The sequence below is a fragment of the Cottoperca gobio genome, chromosome 6 (assembly GCF_900634415.1).
Source record: "Cottoperca gobio chromosome 6, fCotGob3.1, whole genome shotgun sequence".
Classification (NCBI taxonomy): Eukaryota; Metazoa; Chordata; class Actinopteri; order Perciformes; family Bovichtidae; genus Cottoperca; species Cottoperca gobio.
The window spans coordinates 474,047-494,933 of record NC_041360.1 but is presented as its reverse complement, the minus strand read 5'-3'; the positions used below and the strand labels follow the sequence as shown (position 1 = coordinate 494,933).

Genomic DNA, 20,887 nt, shown 5'->3' with positions numbered 1-20,887 from the left:
CAACTCTTTGTCCTGGTCTCAACTCTGGGTTGTCATGGATTAGGTCCACTAATAGACTGTGTAATATTATTGGATATGAGATCTGCTCCAGCCAAAGTAGGATGGATGCCGTCACTCCTAATCAGACCAGGCCTTCCCCAGAAAGTCCGCCAATTGTCTACGAAGCCCACATCATTATCTGGACACCACCGTGAGAGCCAGCGACGGAATGATGACATGCGGCTAAACATGTCATCATTCATATTATAATATTCATATTCTTCCTATTATGTATGTATTTCCCATGTGGTCACCAAAGTTGCAAAGATATTCTGGTACCTTTGTGCATTTGTTCTTGGAGATTGTGCTTGTGCTTTTGTTTGCTACCTATTTCAGGAAAATTGAGCCCACCTTGTCATCGTAGTAAGTTCTGACATAGTGTGTTGTAATTGCGTGCGCGTGCATGGCGCGGGGAGATTGCGTGCGCGGCGCGGTTTCTATTTAGTTCTCCCCTCTCCTTTCTTCCGCTCTGTAGGTGTGTGCGCACGTGTAGGTGTGCGCACGTGTGTGTGCGTCAGCTGCGAAGCCCCGCCCTTCGAAAAACGGAGCGAAGGAGAGAATGTGAATGCGCAAAGTAGACGGTACAAACTGAAACGTGCACATCAGTTAGATCAATAGCATAAGCGTTTAGTTTATTTAATAAAAGAGCACCTGTCAATGTGAAAAGGGAGTTGTGAATAAAAAAAATTACATATTTTTTTAATTCGAGAAAATTAAATAAACACGCCCTGCCAAGACAATGGTAGGGGAAACACTGTCTTTCATTCTTACTGTTTTTTTGTTTTATGGATGTGTATATGTGGAAATTAACAAAACAAATGTAAATAGATGCTTTCTGTCACCTTTGTCAACAGGCGGCGCAAGCCAATACAATTTCACTTCCTTGTCCAGTTTGTGAAATCATGAACCGCTGGGTGCTCCAGATGGGCTTCCCTGTGGTTACCATAGATACTACCACAGGAAATGTATGCCAGAAGCACTTTCTGCTGGATCCAGAGTCTAATGTCACAGTTGAATCTCCTTACAAGTACGCAACAATACAGCATTTCACTGCTACTTATCTGCATAGATTATACTTTCCTTAAACCTTTTATGCATAGAGGTCACTACAAAAGCTATTCAAAAGCTGTTTTCTTGTATATGCATGGGTTTTGATGATATAGTTGCAAATCAGCCACTAAAGTGAAGGCTATTGTATCATCCCATACACTGCTACTCAGTTGCAAACTGTTGTAAATGCAAGATACATTTCTCAAAACCAAGATGGCAGACAGACAGCCAGTAATTTCCAGTCGCTCATCAATACTTTGCAAATTTTGTATGGAAAGAGAGCCTTGCAGTTATATAAATTTGGTGACATCAAGTAACAACTAAGGAATCATATAATTCATAAATTGTCAAAGTATTGATTTTATATTTGGGAGGAAAGTACAATTCTTCATCTGTCCACTAAATTGGACGTCATGCATTACTGACTACAATATTGCTACTGTTGTTCTTGAAAAAACTTCATCTGCAGTAACTTTTTTGGCTGTATTTCCATTTATTTATGTTATTAGAATGCAATTTGAAGTTTTTGCATTTCTTTATATTTAGCATGCAGTGTTTTGTGGCTTCGTGCCCTCGGTGCTTTGCAATTATCCTAGAAGATAGTCTTCTCTAATGAAGGATCTTGTTATTAGTGTCACACTCCCCTCAGTTCTTAAGAGTTCAATATACACTGACCAAAAATATAAACGCAACACTTTTCTTTTTGCTCCCATTTATGTATGCACATTTTCTTTGTATATACATATATAATTTTATAGTTTTCACAACTTTATATATAATTTTATTAATTTGTTTATTAAATACATATTTCTTCAGTTGAACACATAAACGCATGCTGTCCACCTGAGTGGACATATAAATATCTCTTTGAAAAAAATAAAATTTAAATCTTGTTTTTTATGCCTAAAGAGCAATAAAAACACTTAGTAAAAAAATCCTGACTGAGGGGGTCATAATTCATGCATGAAAGGGATATAAGTATTAATCCCCCCGTCATGAGTTACTTCATATTAAGGGAGTCAAACTCACATTATTATTAAATCCAGAATGCATAGATATTGTAAAACAGATGGTTTGATATATGTGGCAATAATGTATTGTTTTCCGCTTGGCTTCCTTGTTATCTTCTCATCTTGGCCGTTATTTGCCTCCCCTAGCTATGAGTGGCTGATTCCTGTTAGGTGGATGAAGAGCGGTAAGGTCCAGAGAGATATCTGGTGGCTGATGGAAAAAGAAGGTGTGTAAAAATATGCTAGTAATACATAATGCTGATAAAACTTGTAAAACTGATGAATGGCAGTTGGTTACAAAAGCAGTTTGGAAAATACTGTAACTTATTTTGAAATGTTCTTTATTTATTATTCTTTATATGTGTTTAAATAACTTTTGTATTAAAGCCATTGATTTTTTTCTATTTTTTTCAGCGGTAAACTTAGAGATGAGAACAGGTGGTTTGTGGGTTCTGGCCAACATCAATGTAACTGGATATTACCGGGTAAACTATGACCTTGGAAACTGGGAAAGCCTCTTCGCTCAGCTTAATTCAAAGCACCAGGTAAACACTCTGACTCTGACATGTTGCCGGTTTTTACTATCTGATGGATGCAGGACCTTGGTTGTTAATGCTTTCTTTGTTTATTTCTTTGTTTTCCATTACTTTTTGGAGTATTTTCAGCATGTATAATAATTGTTTGTATTCCATATTCTCTCTAACACATACAATCTGTTGTGCAGGTTATACCAGTGATTAACAGAGCCCAGCTTGTTGATGATGCTTTCAATTTGGCCAGGTATGTCAGTTTCGCTGCTTGGAGTTTTTCCACCCCACTTCCATGCTTGGTCTCATTAGTTAGAACCAAAGTGAAACCAAGACAAACACTTCTTACTACTTGTTCACATGGTGAATAACAGAAAAGGCTTATAGCAATATCACAAATGACAAATTTACCATAGGTGACTTTACAATGTGTCCAGCATACAACACCCTCTGTCCTTAGACCCTCGCACCGCACAAGGAAAAACTTCCTAAAACTCCAGGTGTCGCGAACAATAATAGCAATATAATAATAATAACAACTATAATATATGACTAATAAAATAAATAGCAAGTCACATTTTTTTGGGATATTCTGATGTAAGACTCATAATGATCATAAACTGCTGTTCTCCACCTCTCCCGTAGCTTATATGGGAGCTTTGATATCACACACTTTATATTGGTAGCATGATTCATTTCTCTTGGTGCATTGATGTTCACCATAGCATTACAGCAGCCACGTAGGAACAGTAAATATGAAAGTAAAGCTCTGCCGTCCTCTGCTTTTATATCTGCTTGAGAGCTTTCTCCTGATATTTACAACCATGAGGATTTTTTTGCCATAGTGTTTTTGCAAGAGCCTTTTAGCTTCTATCAATATATGGAATCAAACAGCTATGATGTTTCCATGATTCCATATATTGACAGATTTTAACAAGTGCTTTAGGTTGCCCTTCAGTGAAATGTTCCAAAAAGAGTCTGTCTTGGTTTCTGCTTGTTCTCTCTTCAATGCAGGAGATCCTCATAAAGCTCAGATATTCAAGTGGGTCTCCTCTAAAGACAAGGATTTCTCTAGATGTTGAATCTGCAAGTCTCTGCTTCTTCATTATCTGTTATCATGTTTTGTTTTTTCATTGCATCGACCAAACTATTTCCAGCACCTTTAAAGGATGAGTATTTGTTAGATATAGTGCGGACCATATCCATATCTTGTCTTGAATGAGAGTCTTCTTTTTTCTAATGTTTCTGATCTTTTTGTTCTTTGAAATTTTGCTGGATTTTTAGATCTTTGGCCTTTTGAATCCTCAAAATTATTCACATCCTCTTCTTTATCATCATCATCATCATCATCATCATCATCATCATCATCATCATCATCATAATTCGTAGACTCAATATCTGGGTTTTCAGTAGGTGGAAATTAGGCCACTTTAGCAGATTTAAAATATTTATTAATTTTATCTTCAGCTGTTACCATGGGAAACTGTTCATAGCTTTAAATCTTGCTCCTATGGCAGCAATATCAGTGTCAATATCCAGGCGTTCCTTTCTTGCTTTCAAATGAAGTTCTTCTTTTTCTATATCCAACTTGTGAAGTATTCTCATTTTCCTTCTTCATTTCATGAGGCTGCATTACATTATGTCCAGAAAGAGCATTTACAATCCATGTTTCCACCTTTCTTTTGAAATCTTTATGATGAGCATGTCTTGGTAAATACTAATATTTATGATCACTCTCCTTTTCATCATCAGGCAGTAATTCTTGTACTGACTCTCTGAACACTTTTTGGTCTTTGTACCTGATCTTCAGCCCTACTAACAGGTTAGACAATACAGTTCCAGTGTTTCCCCTACCATTGTGTTGGAGGGGCGTTGCACCCCCCCATCGGAAGCCCGTTCCCCCCTGAAATTCAAGGTGTTTTATTCTTCTTTTCTGGATTTCTTTTTTTTTTATATTCACAACTCACTTTTCACATTGAACAGGTGCTCACAGTCAGATACAGAGAGGAAAAGAGAGGAGGGAACTACAAATAAATAAGTAGTAATTTTAACCCAAACCCACAATGTTTCCTTAATCTTTTGTAGCACACTTGAACAAAGGCTCAGTGTGAATTACGGTGTTTCTTCTTTTCTTTGAACGTGCATTCAGAAAATATATACACTGTTGTTAACAGGTTTCTTTCACTGTGACGTTGCACTAAAAATAACAATCACTTTCAGATAGACAACTGGCAGTTTATATAAAATGCAGAGATGTATCTTTGAGCATGTTTGGTGTTCGCAGTTGGAATTCTAAAGAACTCAAACTCTTCTCCACAGTTACCCTGCACCCCCATATTCAAACAGCTCTTCTCTGCCGTTGTCCTGACAGCTTCTGCAGCCATGTTTCCTGCTTGCTCACTGCTGGTGAGAAGATCAAGGAAATCCATGGATGACTTTCTTTATTTCTTCCACCTCACAGTTTAGCTGTTTGATTATGTCAAGGAGCTCAGATTCTTTCCGAGTCACTATTGGTTGTGCTATAACAGTTTTGACATTTGTGGATGTGGAGGATGACCCACCAACTGCTCCGACTGCTGCCTCTTGAACCAAAACTTCTGCTCTTTCTTCTAACCTTTGAGTTCTTTGCTGTTCTTTCAGAAGACTGACAGTCGGTTCTTCCAGGTAACTCTTGAGCTGGTAGTTTACATTGTTGTTAATTAGTCCTTTACCCACTGTCAGATGAAACTAGAAGTTTCTCTTTCGTCTCTCGCCCTGAATAGAGAATTCTGTGGAGACTCGTTTATATCCTTGGTGATATTTATTAGCCAATGTTAAAGATCAGTTGGGCTACGCTCAGTTTTCTTCTTCTGTGTGTTTACTGGCGAATAACGTTTTTCAGTTCATGTCAAGGCCAGTAGACTGTACACTTTTTTAATTTAGGCCTTTTTTTTTTTTTGAAAGGTTAAAATACGGGATAATTCCGGGAAAATATTTAAAGGGGAGGAAAACGGGATAGAAGTAAAAATACGGGATAATCGGGATAACGGTATGCTTAGATGCCCCTTGACCCTTTAAGTCAACTGACGCGGCGCGGCCACAGTACACAGTAGCCTTGTCATTGTGATGGAAGCGGATGAGAAAATGTTACTTGGCCCAGGGAATGGAAAGTTTACATTTAAAAAACCTGAAATATCACCTCAACGCAAAGCACTTAGCAGCTAACTCGGAGCTAGCTAGCACCGCCGCTGATGCTAAAGTGAGCGACCCGTCTCGTCATACACTCTCGATCAGGCGTTCAGACGCAGCATACCTGTGACACATTTAACAACTCAATCGCGACAGGGAGTTCAGGGGACAGGGAGGGTGAAGCGTTACATATGGCGTCTGTTGCGTATTAAATCTGCAAACAGACGGACAAGGAATCTTTGGGTTATATGATCAGGTTATTTATTAAGATCAAAGGTTTCGCAGTTTCACCAAAAGGCCCCATCTGAGTTCTAACATTTAGCGTATATCTCTAGCATAAGAGGAATGTATCTTCTTCTTATTGGTCGATGTAGGCCATTGGACCTTTGTTGGTGCAGTTTCACAGTTTCATCTTTGGTGTCTTCGGCCATCCTCTGAAGAAGTTTTCCTTATTTGGTGTCGGTTGTAAGAATGGGTGCAGTTATCTGCCCATAACCCTCAAGGTCTCTGCTCGGTGTCTTTTCAGGGTACAGGTTATTTCAGTTCAGAACAACAACTTATATGATAGCAATGCGTACAGTACATTAATCAAGGTATAAAAGTGCAGTGTAAATCTTATATCAAGCAAGTAATACTAAGTTTGGTGATAAATTCATGATTTCCACATGTCAAATCACACAACTTTTATAGATATTGTTTATTGTGCAATGAAATATTTTATGCCAGATTTGAAATTGCACTTTATGTCAAACTGATGGTCTGTGTTGTCTAAGATAATTGTAGCATACAAGATATTGGAGAAATAGTATTGAAATAAAAGACATGTTGAATAATGCCTACTCATTGATTCACTCATCTTGTAAATCCATTTGAATATACTGAAAACGTCTCACAGCAAATATTGATATATAGGATTAATTTAGATTAATTAATCACAAAGCATGTAATTAATTAGATTATTTTTTTTAAATCGCTTGACAGCCCTAATTATTATTATTATTATTATTATTATTATTATTATCTTCATCATATTTTAATCTAATCTTTTTTATAGAGGACTGGCAGGTGAGCTGTGCATTCTGTTCCTGTTGGCCAATACAATAAAACAGCTGCTTGTGCGTTGACTCTCTGCAACCTTTTTTCTGTTGCACTGTTGATTCCACTTTCCACAAAAATCTTTGTGAATTATTATTTGTTTCTTCAAGCCTAAACCATGATCCTTCACCAAACCTAACCAACCTTTTTTGTCTCAACCTAACCAAGCCTTAATAAATTGGGCTGTCATATCATATAATATATATATTTATTTTCCAACAGTGGTTTGTAATAGTTTTGGAAGGCACAAACAAAAGAACTTGTGCAGCCGATAGGGATGTCAGATCAGAGAGAGATCAGTGTGTTGTTCTGAAGGGCAGGAGGGTGTCTATTTTGTGATTTAATGTCAAGAACTTGTTGCTTTCGTCCAAAATTTTAGCCCTGGATGAAAGCTTATGGATTGCAAAAAAATGGAAAGGGGTCACCCTCTGGAGAGCATTAGTTTTTTTTATTTTGTATAAACTGAAAATGTATCCTAATTGCAGGAAAGGAAAGGTCAATGACACCGCAAAATTGAGACCGAATGTAATGTTAAAAGAAAGTTTGCTGTGGACCAACATACCAACTGACATTGCCATTGATAGACCTAAAAGTACATAAAAACACATGCACTTTTCATCATTATAATATGAAAGGGTGAGTTTACTACAAAAACCAAACAACAAAAAACAGATTAATCTCCATTGTATTAGGGTGGAGGCAGCATTCTCACAGATGGATATCCCAACTTAATATTAAATAAACTATAATAAGTGTATTTCTTCTCACTGCAGGGCTCAGATGGTCTCAAATACTCTCGCTCTGAACACAACACTTTACCTGTCTGTGGAGACAGAATACATGCCTTGGCAGTCTGCTCTGGATAAACTGGGCTATTACTACCTCATGCTGGATCGTACGGAAGTCTATCAGCCTATGCAGGTACACTACATTATCTGTCTATGTCAGTGACAAAGATGATAATGTCGGAATTTAGTACTTTACATTACAATTAATTTAGCTGACGCTTTTGTCCAGAGCGACTTACAAAAAGTGCAAACAATCATGAGGATACATGAGGATTCTCTTGGAGAAAGCACCTCTTGGATCATTGAAATAGCTCACTCATCAGATGTTCAGTTACACAACTTAATGCCCCCTTTAGGAGGCAAAGCATGTTTTATAGATAAACCAGCATCCTATACTCACATCTCTGTTTTACTTTTAGGACTACATGAAGAAGCTGGTGACTCCCCTCTTCCTGCACTTCAAAGAAATGACATCAAACTGGACATATGTTCCTGACAGACACACTGACCAGTGAGTATTATTAAGGATGCCACCTGGGCGCCTCCCTAGGGAGGTGTTCCAGGCACTGGGAGGAGACCCCGGGGAAGACACAGGACTCGGTGGAGAGATTATATCTCCTCACTGGCCTGGGAACGCCTCGGGATCCCCCAGTGGGAGCTGGCGGATGTGGCCCATGAAGAAGGGAAGTTTGGGGTTCCCTACTGGAGCTGCTGCCCCCGGAACCCGACCCTGGATAAGCGGTAGACGATGGATGGATGGAAGAAACACATTTATATTTGTATCATTCTTTGAGGCAAAAATATTATTATTATTATTATAATAATATTGTTTTAATCTGATGCAATACAATGCAGTGGAATATTTATCTGCAGTTATCCTGTAATGGATGCAAAATGTAGCAACTTAACCATGTTTGTCTCTACCTGCAGGTATAACCAGGTGAATGCCATCCGTATGGCCTGTAGCACTGGAGTAACAGAATGCCGGAACCTGACCACCACATTGTTCAAACAATGGATGGAGACCCCTCAGCACAATTTGTTGGTATATTTTATACATCATTTGATTATGCCGCTTTTTTAAAAGTTAGTCAATTAGTTAACACCAACTCTTTTGTTAGGATCGAGCCTAACCTGCGATCAGCAGTGTACTGCAGTGCCATGGAAGCAGGTGATGAGGCAGAGTGGGAGTTTGGCTGGTCACAGTTCAAGAATGCTACCATTGCCAGTGAGGCCAGCAAACTCATGTCTGCACTGGCCTGTACCACCAAGACACAACAGCTGGAAAGGTGTGTATCCTTCCATCTTTTTTCAAAGATGAGGAGGTTAATGTAGTGATGTAATACTGTATTTGATCATCTCTGCTAAATTCCACAAGCTCTCTTGTTACTATAATGAATAAACAAACATTTATAGCTTATCACTTACCTATTTAAAACGTATCAGATCCTCTGGCCAACGGAGCTGGAAAAGTGCCATTTGGTTCACGTCATGCTGATGCTGGAGAACAGCTAAAATGCTGAACGCTAGCTAAACACGTTTAATAAATTACTCAGTCGTCAGGCATAATCTTAACATAGTTACTAATAGGTTATCCACCCGTTATCAATAAATTGGCTGTAGGATTCAACGTCAGCCGACGTAGCCTATATCTAACGTTCCTCTAACGTAGTCACATAGGTATTCATGTAAATATTTACGTACTATATTTACGTAGGTAAGTATTCACGTACTGTATTTACGTAGGTAAATATTCATCTACGTATTCTGTATTCATGTATGGCTAACGCTACGTAACGTCTGCATATATTATGAAGCACACGTCGGGTACGTCCGGTAATTTTGAACATGCTCAAAACATCAGCGTTCATTTTAAGACCAGATTAATTGCCTTATTAACACATCATAAAACACACTTCATTCAAATCCCAAAGAAAGAAAATAAAATTCACCTTAGTTAATCCACTTTCCACTGTTCCAACAATCACCTACTCTGGTTTGGTCGAAAAACCCTTAATTCACCGAGTTAGATGTAAATATAGGCCAGCTCTACACGCTGTATTTTCCCGCTGTCTCTGTGTCTTTAACGGCTGAGCAGCTGCAGCTCAGCGGCTCTCGTCCCACAGACACAGACCATTAAATTAGCATAATATGAAGGAGCAAGGAGCGGCCCAAAAAAACAACTGAAGTTCACTGTGAAATGCTTCATGTTGACTGTGTCACAAGCTGTGTCTCAATTCAGGGGCTGCAGCTTTCGGAGGACGCAGCCTTCACGGTCTTTAGAGGCCGGGTCCTCCGTAGACCGCGAAGGCTGAACCGAGCGGTCTACGAAATGACACATGGATTTCCTGGTATGTCACCAGCTGTTCACGTCCCTACCTTTTGCCGCTCCCATCGATTAGCAACTCTCAAAAGTTATCAAGCGCAGTTGACGGCTTACTTTAGCATTTTTTTCCCAGAGAACAGGAACCAGAGATAATACTTTTCTTTTTTTTATTTCAATCTTGATTAAAGATATGCTTTATCACCGGTGCATAGTGTATTTTAGACGGTGGAGGGGCATCTCATACACACTCTAGAGACACCAGGGGCTTTATTGTAGCTTATTCCTACAATACCTGGTTGACTGGGAGAGGTACGGTCCAGATGAGAGTTCATGGGTCCCAGCGCGACACATCCTGGATGTCCGACTCATCACCCTGACCAGCCGCATAAATCCGCTGCGTCCACGGGGGGCACCACCTTTGAGACATTGCCCCCCCTTTCAGAGAGGAGCCACCCTCGACAGAGAATAATAAATGTAGTTCCATTTCAAGAAAAGACTTTCCAATTAAAAAATAAATTAGCTAAAGAAGTAATTCAAAAAGATGCAATACAGTTGGCTAGCCTGACATATTTTGTCAGGAAGCTCCAAAGCTGAGTGAAAAACACTTAAAAGAACTGATCACCTCAAGTAACAAGGCTGGGCTGTGGTTCAGGGATTAACAAATCAACCACATAACCAGGGGTCAATACTGTTGACCACTAAAAGTGAGTGGTCAACAGTATCGAACATAAATCTCAAATCAAGAGTGATTTTTAATATGTTTTTCTCTGAAATCTTTAATTAAATTGGAAGCTTTGCAATATTCCTAAAAATGTAAAATCAGTGGGTCGAGGGAGGGCTTTTTCAGCTGCTTAAAACTAAATATGAACATGTCAGTGGAAGAGATCAGTTGAAAATGGAAAGAATGCAACTGTCATGCCTGTCTCTTTTGTTCTCACAGGTATCTTTCTTATACCTTAAACTCAGCTTTGATCCGTAAGCAGGATGCTACCTCCGTCATCACAGCCATCGCCAGCAACAGAGTGGGACAGAGTTTGGCCTGGGATTTTGTGAGGGAACAGTGGGAATACATGTTCACAAAGTGAGTATTACACTTCTATGGATGAATAGGTGAATCAGTCTAGTAAGGAAGCCAATCAGATTGACAACCTTGTCCAATCTTTTTATTATGAAAAAGCTCTTTCATTTGTTAGGGTTAGACAAAGAGATTATTTGTTGAAGAACAAACAATGTTATAAATGCAAAGGAAATTGATAGTCCACAGTGGGTGAAGGTGTGGGGATGGGTCAACAAAACATTGAACTCAAACACATGAGACCACCAGACTGTATCCATGATTCCCTAACTTTAACCACATGGGTATATTATATATGGGCAATTTATTGATTTTACGCCCCTAATTTCTTGCCGCTATCTTGGATTTAAGGTTAAATACTGCCCAGATCTGAAAGTAATGACACCAGTGGATTGCCCACCCCTTAAAACCATGGACTATCACAATTATTGAAGAAGTTATAGCTGTTTTAGTGATTTTGAAGCCTGGCGGCGGCCATCTTAATCATGGCCCAGTTTTAACCCATTTTCGGAGGTCTGATTTTGGTAGACATTTTTTCTGTTGATCAGTATATCTAGTAGGAATGAAAACCACTGAGAAACCTTTTGTTGCAATTTGTTGTGGGTCAGGTGGTTGTTTGTCATAAATTGACCTGTCTATTGTAAGAGAGCAGAGATATGTAGACTCTCAGAGTTTCAGTCTGCAGGCAGGCAGACAGGCAGACAGGCAGACGGGCAGACAGACAGACTTAAACAGGAGTAGAAAATACATGGTAAATAAATCAACAGTAGAAGAGCTATATAATACAATACACAATATAAAGAATACATTAGAATACAATAAATATGACAAACTACTACAACTAAAATATAAACAGGTTAACATACTGCAGTTTTTTAATCACTGATGGTTTTGATGATATACAGTGAAGGTAATAAGTATTTGATCCCTTGCCGATTTTGTAAGTTTGCCCACTTATAAAGAAATGAACAGTCTATAATTTTGATGGTAGGTGTATTTATAGACAGAATATCTAAAAGAAAATCCAGAAATCTATATTATATAAAATATATAAACTGATTTGCATTTAATGGTGTGAAATAAGTATTTGATCCCCTGACATGACTTAGTACTTGGTGGAGTAACCCTTGTTGGCCAGCACAGAGGTCAGACGTTTCTTGTAGTTGGTCACCAGGTTTGCGGACATCTCAGGAGAGATTTGGGTCCACTCCTCTGTGCAGATCCTCTCCAAATCCTTAAGGTTTCGAGGCTGATGTTTGGCAACTCGAAGCTTCTGCTCCCTCCACAGATTTTCTATGGGATTAAGATCTGGAGACTGGCGTGGCCACTTCATCACCTTAATGTGCTTCTTCTTTAGCCACTTCTTTGTTGCCTTGGCCATATGTTTTGGGTCATTGTCGTACTGGAAGATCCATTCACGACCCATTTTCAGTGTCCTGGCTGAGGGAAGGAGGTTATCGGCCAAGATGTTACGGTACATGGCCCCGTCCATCCTCCCCTCAATGCGGTGAAGTCGTCCTGTCCCCTGAGCAGAGAAACATCCCCAAAGCATAATGTTTCCACCTCCATGCTTGACGGTGGGGATGGTGTTCTTGGGGTTATAGTCGACATTTCTCTTCCTTCAAACACGGGATGTCGAGTTGATGCCAAAGACCTCAATGTTGGTCTCATCTGACCACATCACCTTCTCCCAAGCCTTCTCTGCATCATTCAGATGTTCATTGGAAGCTTCAGACGGGACTCTACATGTGCCTTCTTGAGCAGGGGGACCTGGCGGGTCCTGCAGGATTTTAATCCATTACGGTGTAGTGTGTTACCAATAGTTTTCTTGGTGTCTGTGGTCCCAGATACCTTGAGATCATTGCCAAGTTCCTCCTGTGTAGTTCTTGGCTGATCCCTCACCTTTCTCATGATCATAGATACCCCACGAGGCGAGATCTTGCGTGGAGCCCCAGACAGAGGGTGATTGATGGTCATTTTGTGTTTCTTCCATTTTCAATTAATTGCACCAACAGTTGTCTCCTTCTCATCAGCTGCTTGCTGATGGTCTCGTAGCCCATTCCAGCCTTGTTCAGGTCCACATTCTTGTCCCTGATGTCCTTAGACAGCTCTTTAGTCTTGTCCATGGTGGAGAGGTTGGAATCTGATTGATTGATTCTGTGAACAGGTGTCTTTAAACAGGTAACGAGTTGAGACAGGTGTCTTTTATACAGGTTGATATTAGGAGTACTTTCTTAAAGCGAAAGGACTCATCTAACCGGTCTGTCAGAGCCAGAATTCTTGTTGGTTGAAGGGCATCAAATACTTATTTCACACCATTAAATGCAAATAAATGTATATCTTTTGTATGATGTACATTTCTGGATTTTCTTTTTGCTATTCGGTCTCTCACTGTTAAAATACACCTACCATTAAATTTATAGACTCTTCATTTCTTTATAAGTGGGCAAACTTACAAAATCGGCAAGGGATAAAATACTTATTTCCTTCACTGTATATGATAAGATGATATATTCTTTCTTCGGAGCAATTGGCTCGGAATTACACATTGAACCGTTAACCTTAACAACTCTTACTTTGGTATGTTCATAATCCAAATAAGATTGACAGTATGGCATTCAAAATTACACTACAAATATACATGAAAATACACAAATGACCTTAAATGAATGCAGCTAAGATAATTAAATTAAAATAAGACAAGTAAGACATATTTCCTCTCAAAGGACACTTTCTCTGAAAGGGGATATGGTGGTTGTAATCATTTGTAACAATATTCAAACGTGGACATTTTCCACAACTCACATAAATAAATCAAATCAAATTAATTTATATAGCCCAATATCACAAATTACACATTTGTCTCAGTGGGCTCAGCATACGACACCCTCTGTCCTTAGACCCTCGCACCACACAAGGAAAAACTTCCTAAAAGAAACCCCACAATTAAAGGGGGAAAGTGGAAGAAACCTCAGAGAGAAACTGAGGAGGGATCCCTCTCCCAGGACGGACAGACGTGCAGTAGATGTCGTGGGTACAGGATCCTCTTATTATGTGCATATTTTTGGAAAGCTTAGAATCTTGTCTATTTAGATATTGAGATGAAAATCACAACAGCAGGTACAATCAGCTCCTCAAACTAGCAAGCACACTCAAAATCAAAATCATAACTTTGACCCCACTTACCCATAAAGCCTCATAAATATCCTCTTTTCAGCAATATAAGCTCCTAAGCCATTGCCAGATGTCCACACGTTAAGTTTAGCTATACACCACTAAACAAAAGCAGATTAAGTTGCAAAATAATTACACATATTATAAATAATAAAATATGTATAATCAAGTCGAACGATTGCACTGGACTTTTCAAGTGATATTCAACTCAGGTAATATGACGTATAAATTATCTATACAATCGCCACAATCTATGTATAATATATATCAACATTTAAAGCTCTTAGGTTTGAAAGTTAAGGTCTTAAAAGTTCTACTTTCAAAGGCTAACTTATTTCGGATGCCGGCAGCCAAGCTGCATCGTATTGCAGCTCCTAGCAGCTAGCTTAACTAGCATCGCCGCTAACGTCACGTAACTTAACCTATCATTTTAGCGAACATTTTATATTTTAAGGTCCTTTGATTTTATAACATTTGTATCATTAGCTATTCAAGCGAGTTGAAACCCAATACTTACATTTAAAAGTATATCCATTTGCCGTTACTGCTGGGTCGGGGTGCGCCATTTTACGTCAGAAAAAAACTTCTCTGGGCGCGCATTGAATCTTGGGATACGTGCGGCCGTGAAGGATACATCAGATGTATCCTCCAAATCCGGCAAAAGAAGGTCGCATTTGTCGGCTGCATTTGAAGGAGTGACGCTGTGACGTATTCGGTCAATGCAGCCTCCAAAGACTGCAGCCCCTGAATTGAGACACAGCTTGAGTCCTGGTATTTAATTAAGTGCTGATTGAATCACTTCCTTAAATTCATCCACAGCACTATCAGATAGACATCGAGCATAGGATACTTTGCCTACTGGCTTGTAGTCCAGTAACAGGACTTCAAAAGTTATTAAAAAATGGTCTGACTAAAGAAGATTATGTGGACACACTGATAAACTTTCAATTTCAACACCATATCTCAGAACAAGGTCCAGAGTGTGGTTTAAACAGTGAGTTGGTTCATGTACATTTTGACTGAACCCAATTGAATCTAATATTGAGATAAATGCATTATTAAGGCTGTCACTATCAACATCCACATGAATATTAAAGTCACCTACAATAATTACTTTATCTGTTTTAAGGACTAAACTTGATAAAAATTCTGAGAATTCAGATAGAAATTCAGAATACGGACCAGAAGGGCGGTCCACAGTAACAAATAAAATTGGCTTTATTGTTTTTCATGTTGGGTTTGAGAGCGTAAGAACAAGGCTTTCAAAAGAGTTATAGTTTAGTTTAGGTTTAGGATTGATCAAGAGGTTTGAGTCAAATATGACAGTCAACTCCACCTCCTCGGCCTGTTCCTCGAGGAACGTGAGTATTAATATGAACAGGTGGAGTGGATTCATTTAGACTGGTAAATTCTTCATGTCTCAGCCAGATTTCAGTGAGACAAAATAAATTAATCTGACTATCTGATATTAAATAATTTACCAATCCAGCTTTCGATGATAAAGATCTGATGTTTAAAAACCCACATTTAATTTTTCAATTCAGTTGCACTTTTGCAGCGGTGGTGTTCATTTTTATTAGGTTTTCATTTATAACTCATCTTCTGTTAACCATTGATTTTTATTCATTTCAGTGGTCGTGGGGCAGACACAGTCATTATGTGGGTTTGAGTGGGTGAAATGTAAATAAAACGGGACTTTGTAACGGCCTCAAAAGTATCATCTCTAATGAGTCAGTTTTGTCAATTTATAAACATTAGCCTATATTCCCAGTTAAATTTAGCAGAGATTATCTTTATATTAATTTATATAGTTATACTTATAGTTACTTATAGTTTTCCCCATCTTCTGCTCTCCCAAAGTTAACAATCAGATTATCATCATTATTTCAATGGCTTGTTCAAGCTAAAACAAGGAGTTGGCTGTTCTTTAAATCAGGATTAGTTTTAGCTTGAGTTTAATTGATATTTTTTTCCAGATATGGCGTGGGTTCTTTCTCCTTTGCCTCTATGATCACTGGGGTCACTGCAAGGTTCTCTACGCCTGCTGAATTACAACAGGTATGTACTAGTTGATTCCTGATTTATAAATGTTTTGTCTGAACGTGTTGTCTGAACTGTTTCTCGTGTTTCCACTGCAAGCTGGATACCTTTTTGGAGAAGCACAGTGAAGCAGGGTTTGGATCTGCCACACTGGCTGTGAAACAGGCCAGGGAGAGGACCGTGGCGAACATCAAATGGCTGCAACAGAACAAACAGGAGATCTTGGACTGGTTCAACAGTCAGAGTGGACACTAGATTTGCTAACAAAGGCATAGCGAGACAGCTGGCACTAATCGCTCATATAAAAAGTGTTTTTATGTTTTTGTCCTGAAAAAAAAGACCAATAAATGCAACAAAAGAGACTCAACTAATGATAAAAGCTCCTGATGAAAAGCATCCAGAGTTTAGAGGAATTAGGTAGGAAATAAATAATACTAGAAAAATAACAAAATACAGTTGGATTAAAAAAAGCTACGATTACAACACTTGAAAACTCATCTTTCTGCCATGTAGTGTAGTTAAGGTTTTGAGCACTTGTGTGCAACGTTTGTCATGCTATGTTGAAATGTAATCTAAACAGTTAACATAACGACAATACTTGCCTACTTACGCTTTCTGTGCAATTAAAGATTATTACTGACATTTCAGGCGCCTCTTTTGGTTTTACCTTCGAATAAAGTGATAGCTAAAGAGGCGGTTCAGTTACAATCTATGTGATCATCTGGCTGCTCGTGTGTCTTGCACAGCTGGACCTACTTTTAGCGATGTCCCAGATCTTAGTAATTACGTTTGTGAGTACAATGGCCAGAGCTACAAAAATAAAACCCAGTTTTGTTTTACTTTAACACCAACGCTCTACTATCTTGTGGAAGCTGGAGTGATACATAAATGTTTTTTTGCTCCCAAAGCAGATTCAGACTAGTGCTCTTAGACTAAATATCACCGACCATTTATAAAGATCTCAACCATCTTTTTTTTTTTTTCATCTGTCACACCAAATGTCTGTCCTTCCAAAGTGAATGTGGTGTTGTGCTCCACTTGGATTTTTTGCTTTGCTGTCTAAATACAGCTGTACGTATACATATCATAAACAAAGACTATTCAAATGTTGGTTGATTGATGAAATAATTTTATTGGTCTGATTTGCCACAGCCACAAATACATATAGTAACAAACTGAAATCAAATCAAACAAAACTGAACTGAAGGAATTCCCCTCCAGCATTTTTATCTCTGCTCAACAGCAAAGTGAGACACAATAATCTAGGTCCAAATAATTGACAAGTATGAATTAATAAAAAGGTACACTATTCATTAAGCCTATTTATAAGCCATTTTCAGTCTTTATCAGAACTATGGTACAGTACATGCTCACACTTAGAAAGTGTACTGCAAAAAAGCGTATGTCAAAATTGAAGCAGTTTGACAGTATGACAATCTTAAAACTCTGGGACAGTTGTTACAGAATCTGAATAGGAAAACTCACATCGTGCAAATGCCTTTGTGTGGCACTTTAGTTTTACACAGGGGCAACTTCGAAGTTACCAGCAGTGACAAACACCTCTTTAGGTAAGCTGGGTCCTACCATTACTTACACTTTCAGTCAAATGAGAGATTTTTATGTAAGAAAATAAACATACTTACAATACAGAAAGGAGTAAAGTGTTATGCAAATCAAACAAAATCTACGTTATTATACCCATGCCATTAACTCAAATTTAAGGGACTTGTTGATATTTTGAATTTTATCTAGGTTTCTAAGAACTGCATGTCACTGAGGTTTAACCTTGAAATGATACAATGCTAAAAGGTGCCGGTATACAGTATAGTGTCAGACAAATGAACAGTCTAAATCAAAGGAGTTTCTCATCCTGCATTGAGACACAGTAAACATTTTCAGCTTCAAGATCACGCCAAAGCAATGCAAAGATCAGCAGAGGAAGAGGATTTTCAGATCTGCCTCATCTGGTCAGTATAGTTTATCCGCAGTAGCTTCTTACGAGCACAGTGTTAAATCCAACCTGTGATCATTTATATCTGTGTCAAAGTACTGCTGTTACTTTCTTTTTGTGACAATAAAACAATATAATTTAGATGCAGACCATTTTAAATTTACACATTTTGTTCAAGACACATTAAAACATAGCCAAGTGAAAATATTAGACAAACATGCAGTCATGTACACAATCAGTTGCAGCACAAAACCGTATGTAATAAATACATATCCAACATCAAACTGTACAAGAAAAATAAAAAAGCCAATATATCACCCCCACACTGGTACTGTACCACAGCTGGTTTTCTGTAGAGTTTGGCTTTAAAAAGAGTTGTTAGAGAGAGAGGGAAAAGCCTCAGTGGTGGAAGTAACACAAACTAATGAATTGAAATCAAAGCTCAAGTGATGAAAATGAACGTGAATGTAGGTATATGTGTATTTGAAAGTAGAATCTTGGGTTGCAACAAATATTGTATTATTATTGTATTATTATCCAGCATTTATTTGTAGGTTACTTGGCAAATGTTATATTCACCACAGCTAGATGTATTCAACTTGTTGATTTTGTATGACCATATCGTTGAAGAGCATCAATTTAGAATGATACATAACACAGCAAGCAAAACTTTAAAAAAACTTAAATAATCAATTATCAAAACTTTCATTAATTACTGTAATTGCCTTTCTACTCCATTAATAACTACCTCAGTCATTTTTACAGTTTTACATTTTACAGTTGAATCTAATATTGCTGAAACATTTGGCTTGGAACAGAAATGACTAAATCTACGTTCATGTCAGTGCAGAGATATTTTAGATCCAACATGTGTATAGAAACTGTCTAGCTCTCATAACAAGTGTAACAAGTGGTGGTCCCATGGCAGGGTTTCTACTATATGTGCAAACAGGAAGACCAAATGAACTGTGATTTTCAGTTTCTTCCAAGCTATGGTGCAATAAGCGACATTAAAAGTTTAGACCCAAAACAAGTGAGTGGAGTGAGTGAATGAGTGAGTGGAAAAACGAGAAGAAAGGTGAAAATAATTGTAGTGTAAGTTGAATAAAAAGGAGAAAGATATAGAGCAACATTAACACTCAGGAAACACAAGAAATTTAACAGGGCCTTGTCTATACATTGCTGTCATCGATACCGGAAAATACACCCTTACACCCTACAAACTTAAACACCCTTCAGAAGCTTGAAGCTTAGACACTGTTGTATGAAAAAAGGTTTTTCCTCTTTTGAAAAATGGAAAGTGTGCAAAATATCTGCAGTATAATTAGTTTAATCTCCTAACAACCTAGACTTTAAACATAAGTTTCCCACATTTACCAAATCATTTGAAAATATATTTTCAAAATCATAAGAAGGGTAAAGCATCATTATATGTGACTAAGATCAAGCCAGAACTAGAATACATCTGTAACAGTACAAGACATGTAAGACAACTGACAACTGGACAAGCTAAATAGAGTCGTTAGTCACATCTGTAAATTAAAACATTGCAAGTATGATGTTTTCAGGTATGAGAAGTGCCCAAAATAGACGAGAACTTTAACCTCTGAGTACTCCAAATTTGAACAAGCCTCTCACAATTTTAACACACAGGTGGTTATTTGCAAAAATGGCTGAAAAGCCTTAAAAAAGTGTCACAGAAAACATTTGCCCCAAATCTGACATCAGTCCATATCATGTATGGAACTACTGGTAGAAGTAGAACAAGAAGCAGAGGATATGATAGCCAGTTAGATCAGTGGTTCTCAACCTTTTTTGGGCCAGCGCCTCCGTATCCATTATCCAGATCCCTTAAATCAAATAAAATGTAAGCTAATTGTCACCCCTGAATTTTAATGTTGATTATTATTCATTTTGTTTTATTCTGATTATTATTCTTAGTATTTATTATTTATATTACATATTGATTATATTAATTTAGTATTTAAATTCTTATACTTTTCTTATTATTAGGCTGCTATATTATGTTATTATAAAAACTGAAATTCTCTCAGATTGAAGTTACATAATAACATTTCTAAATAATAATAAATATTATATTATTTAAAAAATGCTTTTTTGTTGTTTTTACCTTCAATTGCCCTAATAAGCCAAGTACCCAGGGAGCAAACAAATAGATTTTATTCAGGAGTGTTAAACAAATGCAATGGTAAGAAGTTTGAGATTCAAACTTTATTCGGTGTCAAGAGTGCAGCTCGTCTGCTGCTGGTCCAAGTCCCGACCAGAGAGGTAGTGCTTCACCATTAATTCCGATCAGTTTTATTCATGGTGTATCCTTGGAATAACATTAATGCCTTCGAGCAGTGGTGGCTGAGGGAGAGGGCGTTTTTCTTTTTTTTTCAAGCAGCACTTTATCGCTCAGCAAAATAAAATAAATCTAAAAACACACAACGTTAACTTTATCCAAACGCACTCGTCCTTTCAGCTCGTCCAGTTTGGCATTTTCGTGCTGTAATGATGCTCGAGAGCCTTTTCATGACCACAAGCGCGTCCACACAAACTAGGCACACTGGCCTTTTACTTCCACAAAGAAATAATCCTTTGTCCATTTCTCCTGGAACATTCCGCATCCACCTTTCACTTT

The 20,887-nt window shown here is 38.0% G+C and overlaps 1 protein-coding gene across 1 annotated transcript in view; it reads left to right on the top strand.

Moving 5' to 3' along the window:
• The window catches only part of LOC115009306 (aminopeptidase N-like), a 38,850-nt gene extending 22,303 nt beyond the window's left edge, over positions 1-16,547 (top strand). The window contains exons 13-23 of the mRNA XM_029433220.1: positions 894-1,066; positions 2,247-2,326; positions 2,514-2,644; positions 2,824-2,879; positions 7,663-7,810; positions 8,097-8,188; positions 8,608-8,718; positions 8,799-8,966; positions 10,944-11,084; positions 16,229-16,310; positions 16,392-16,547. Of these exons, the coding sequence (XP_029289080.1) occupies positions 894-1,066; positions 2,247-2,326; positions 2,514-2,644; positions 2,824-2,879; positions 7,663-7,810; positions 8,097-8,188; positions 8,608-8,718; positions 8,799-8,966; positions 10,944-11,084; positions 16,229-16,310; positions 16,392-16,547 (1,338 nt within the window). The remainder of the gene's footprint in view (positions 1-893; positions 1,067-2,246; positions 2,327-2,513; positions 2,645-2,823; positions 2,880-7,662; positions 7,811-8,096; positions 8,189-8,607; positions 8,719-8,798; positions 8,967-10,943; positions 11,085-16,228; positions 16,311-16,391) is intronic.
• The last annotated feature ends 4,340 nt before the right edge of the window (positions 16,548-20,887 follow it).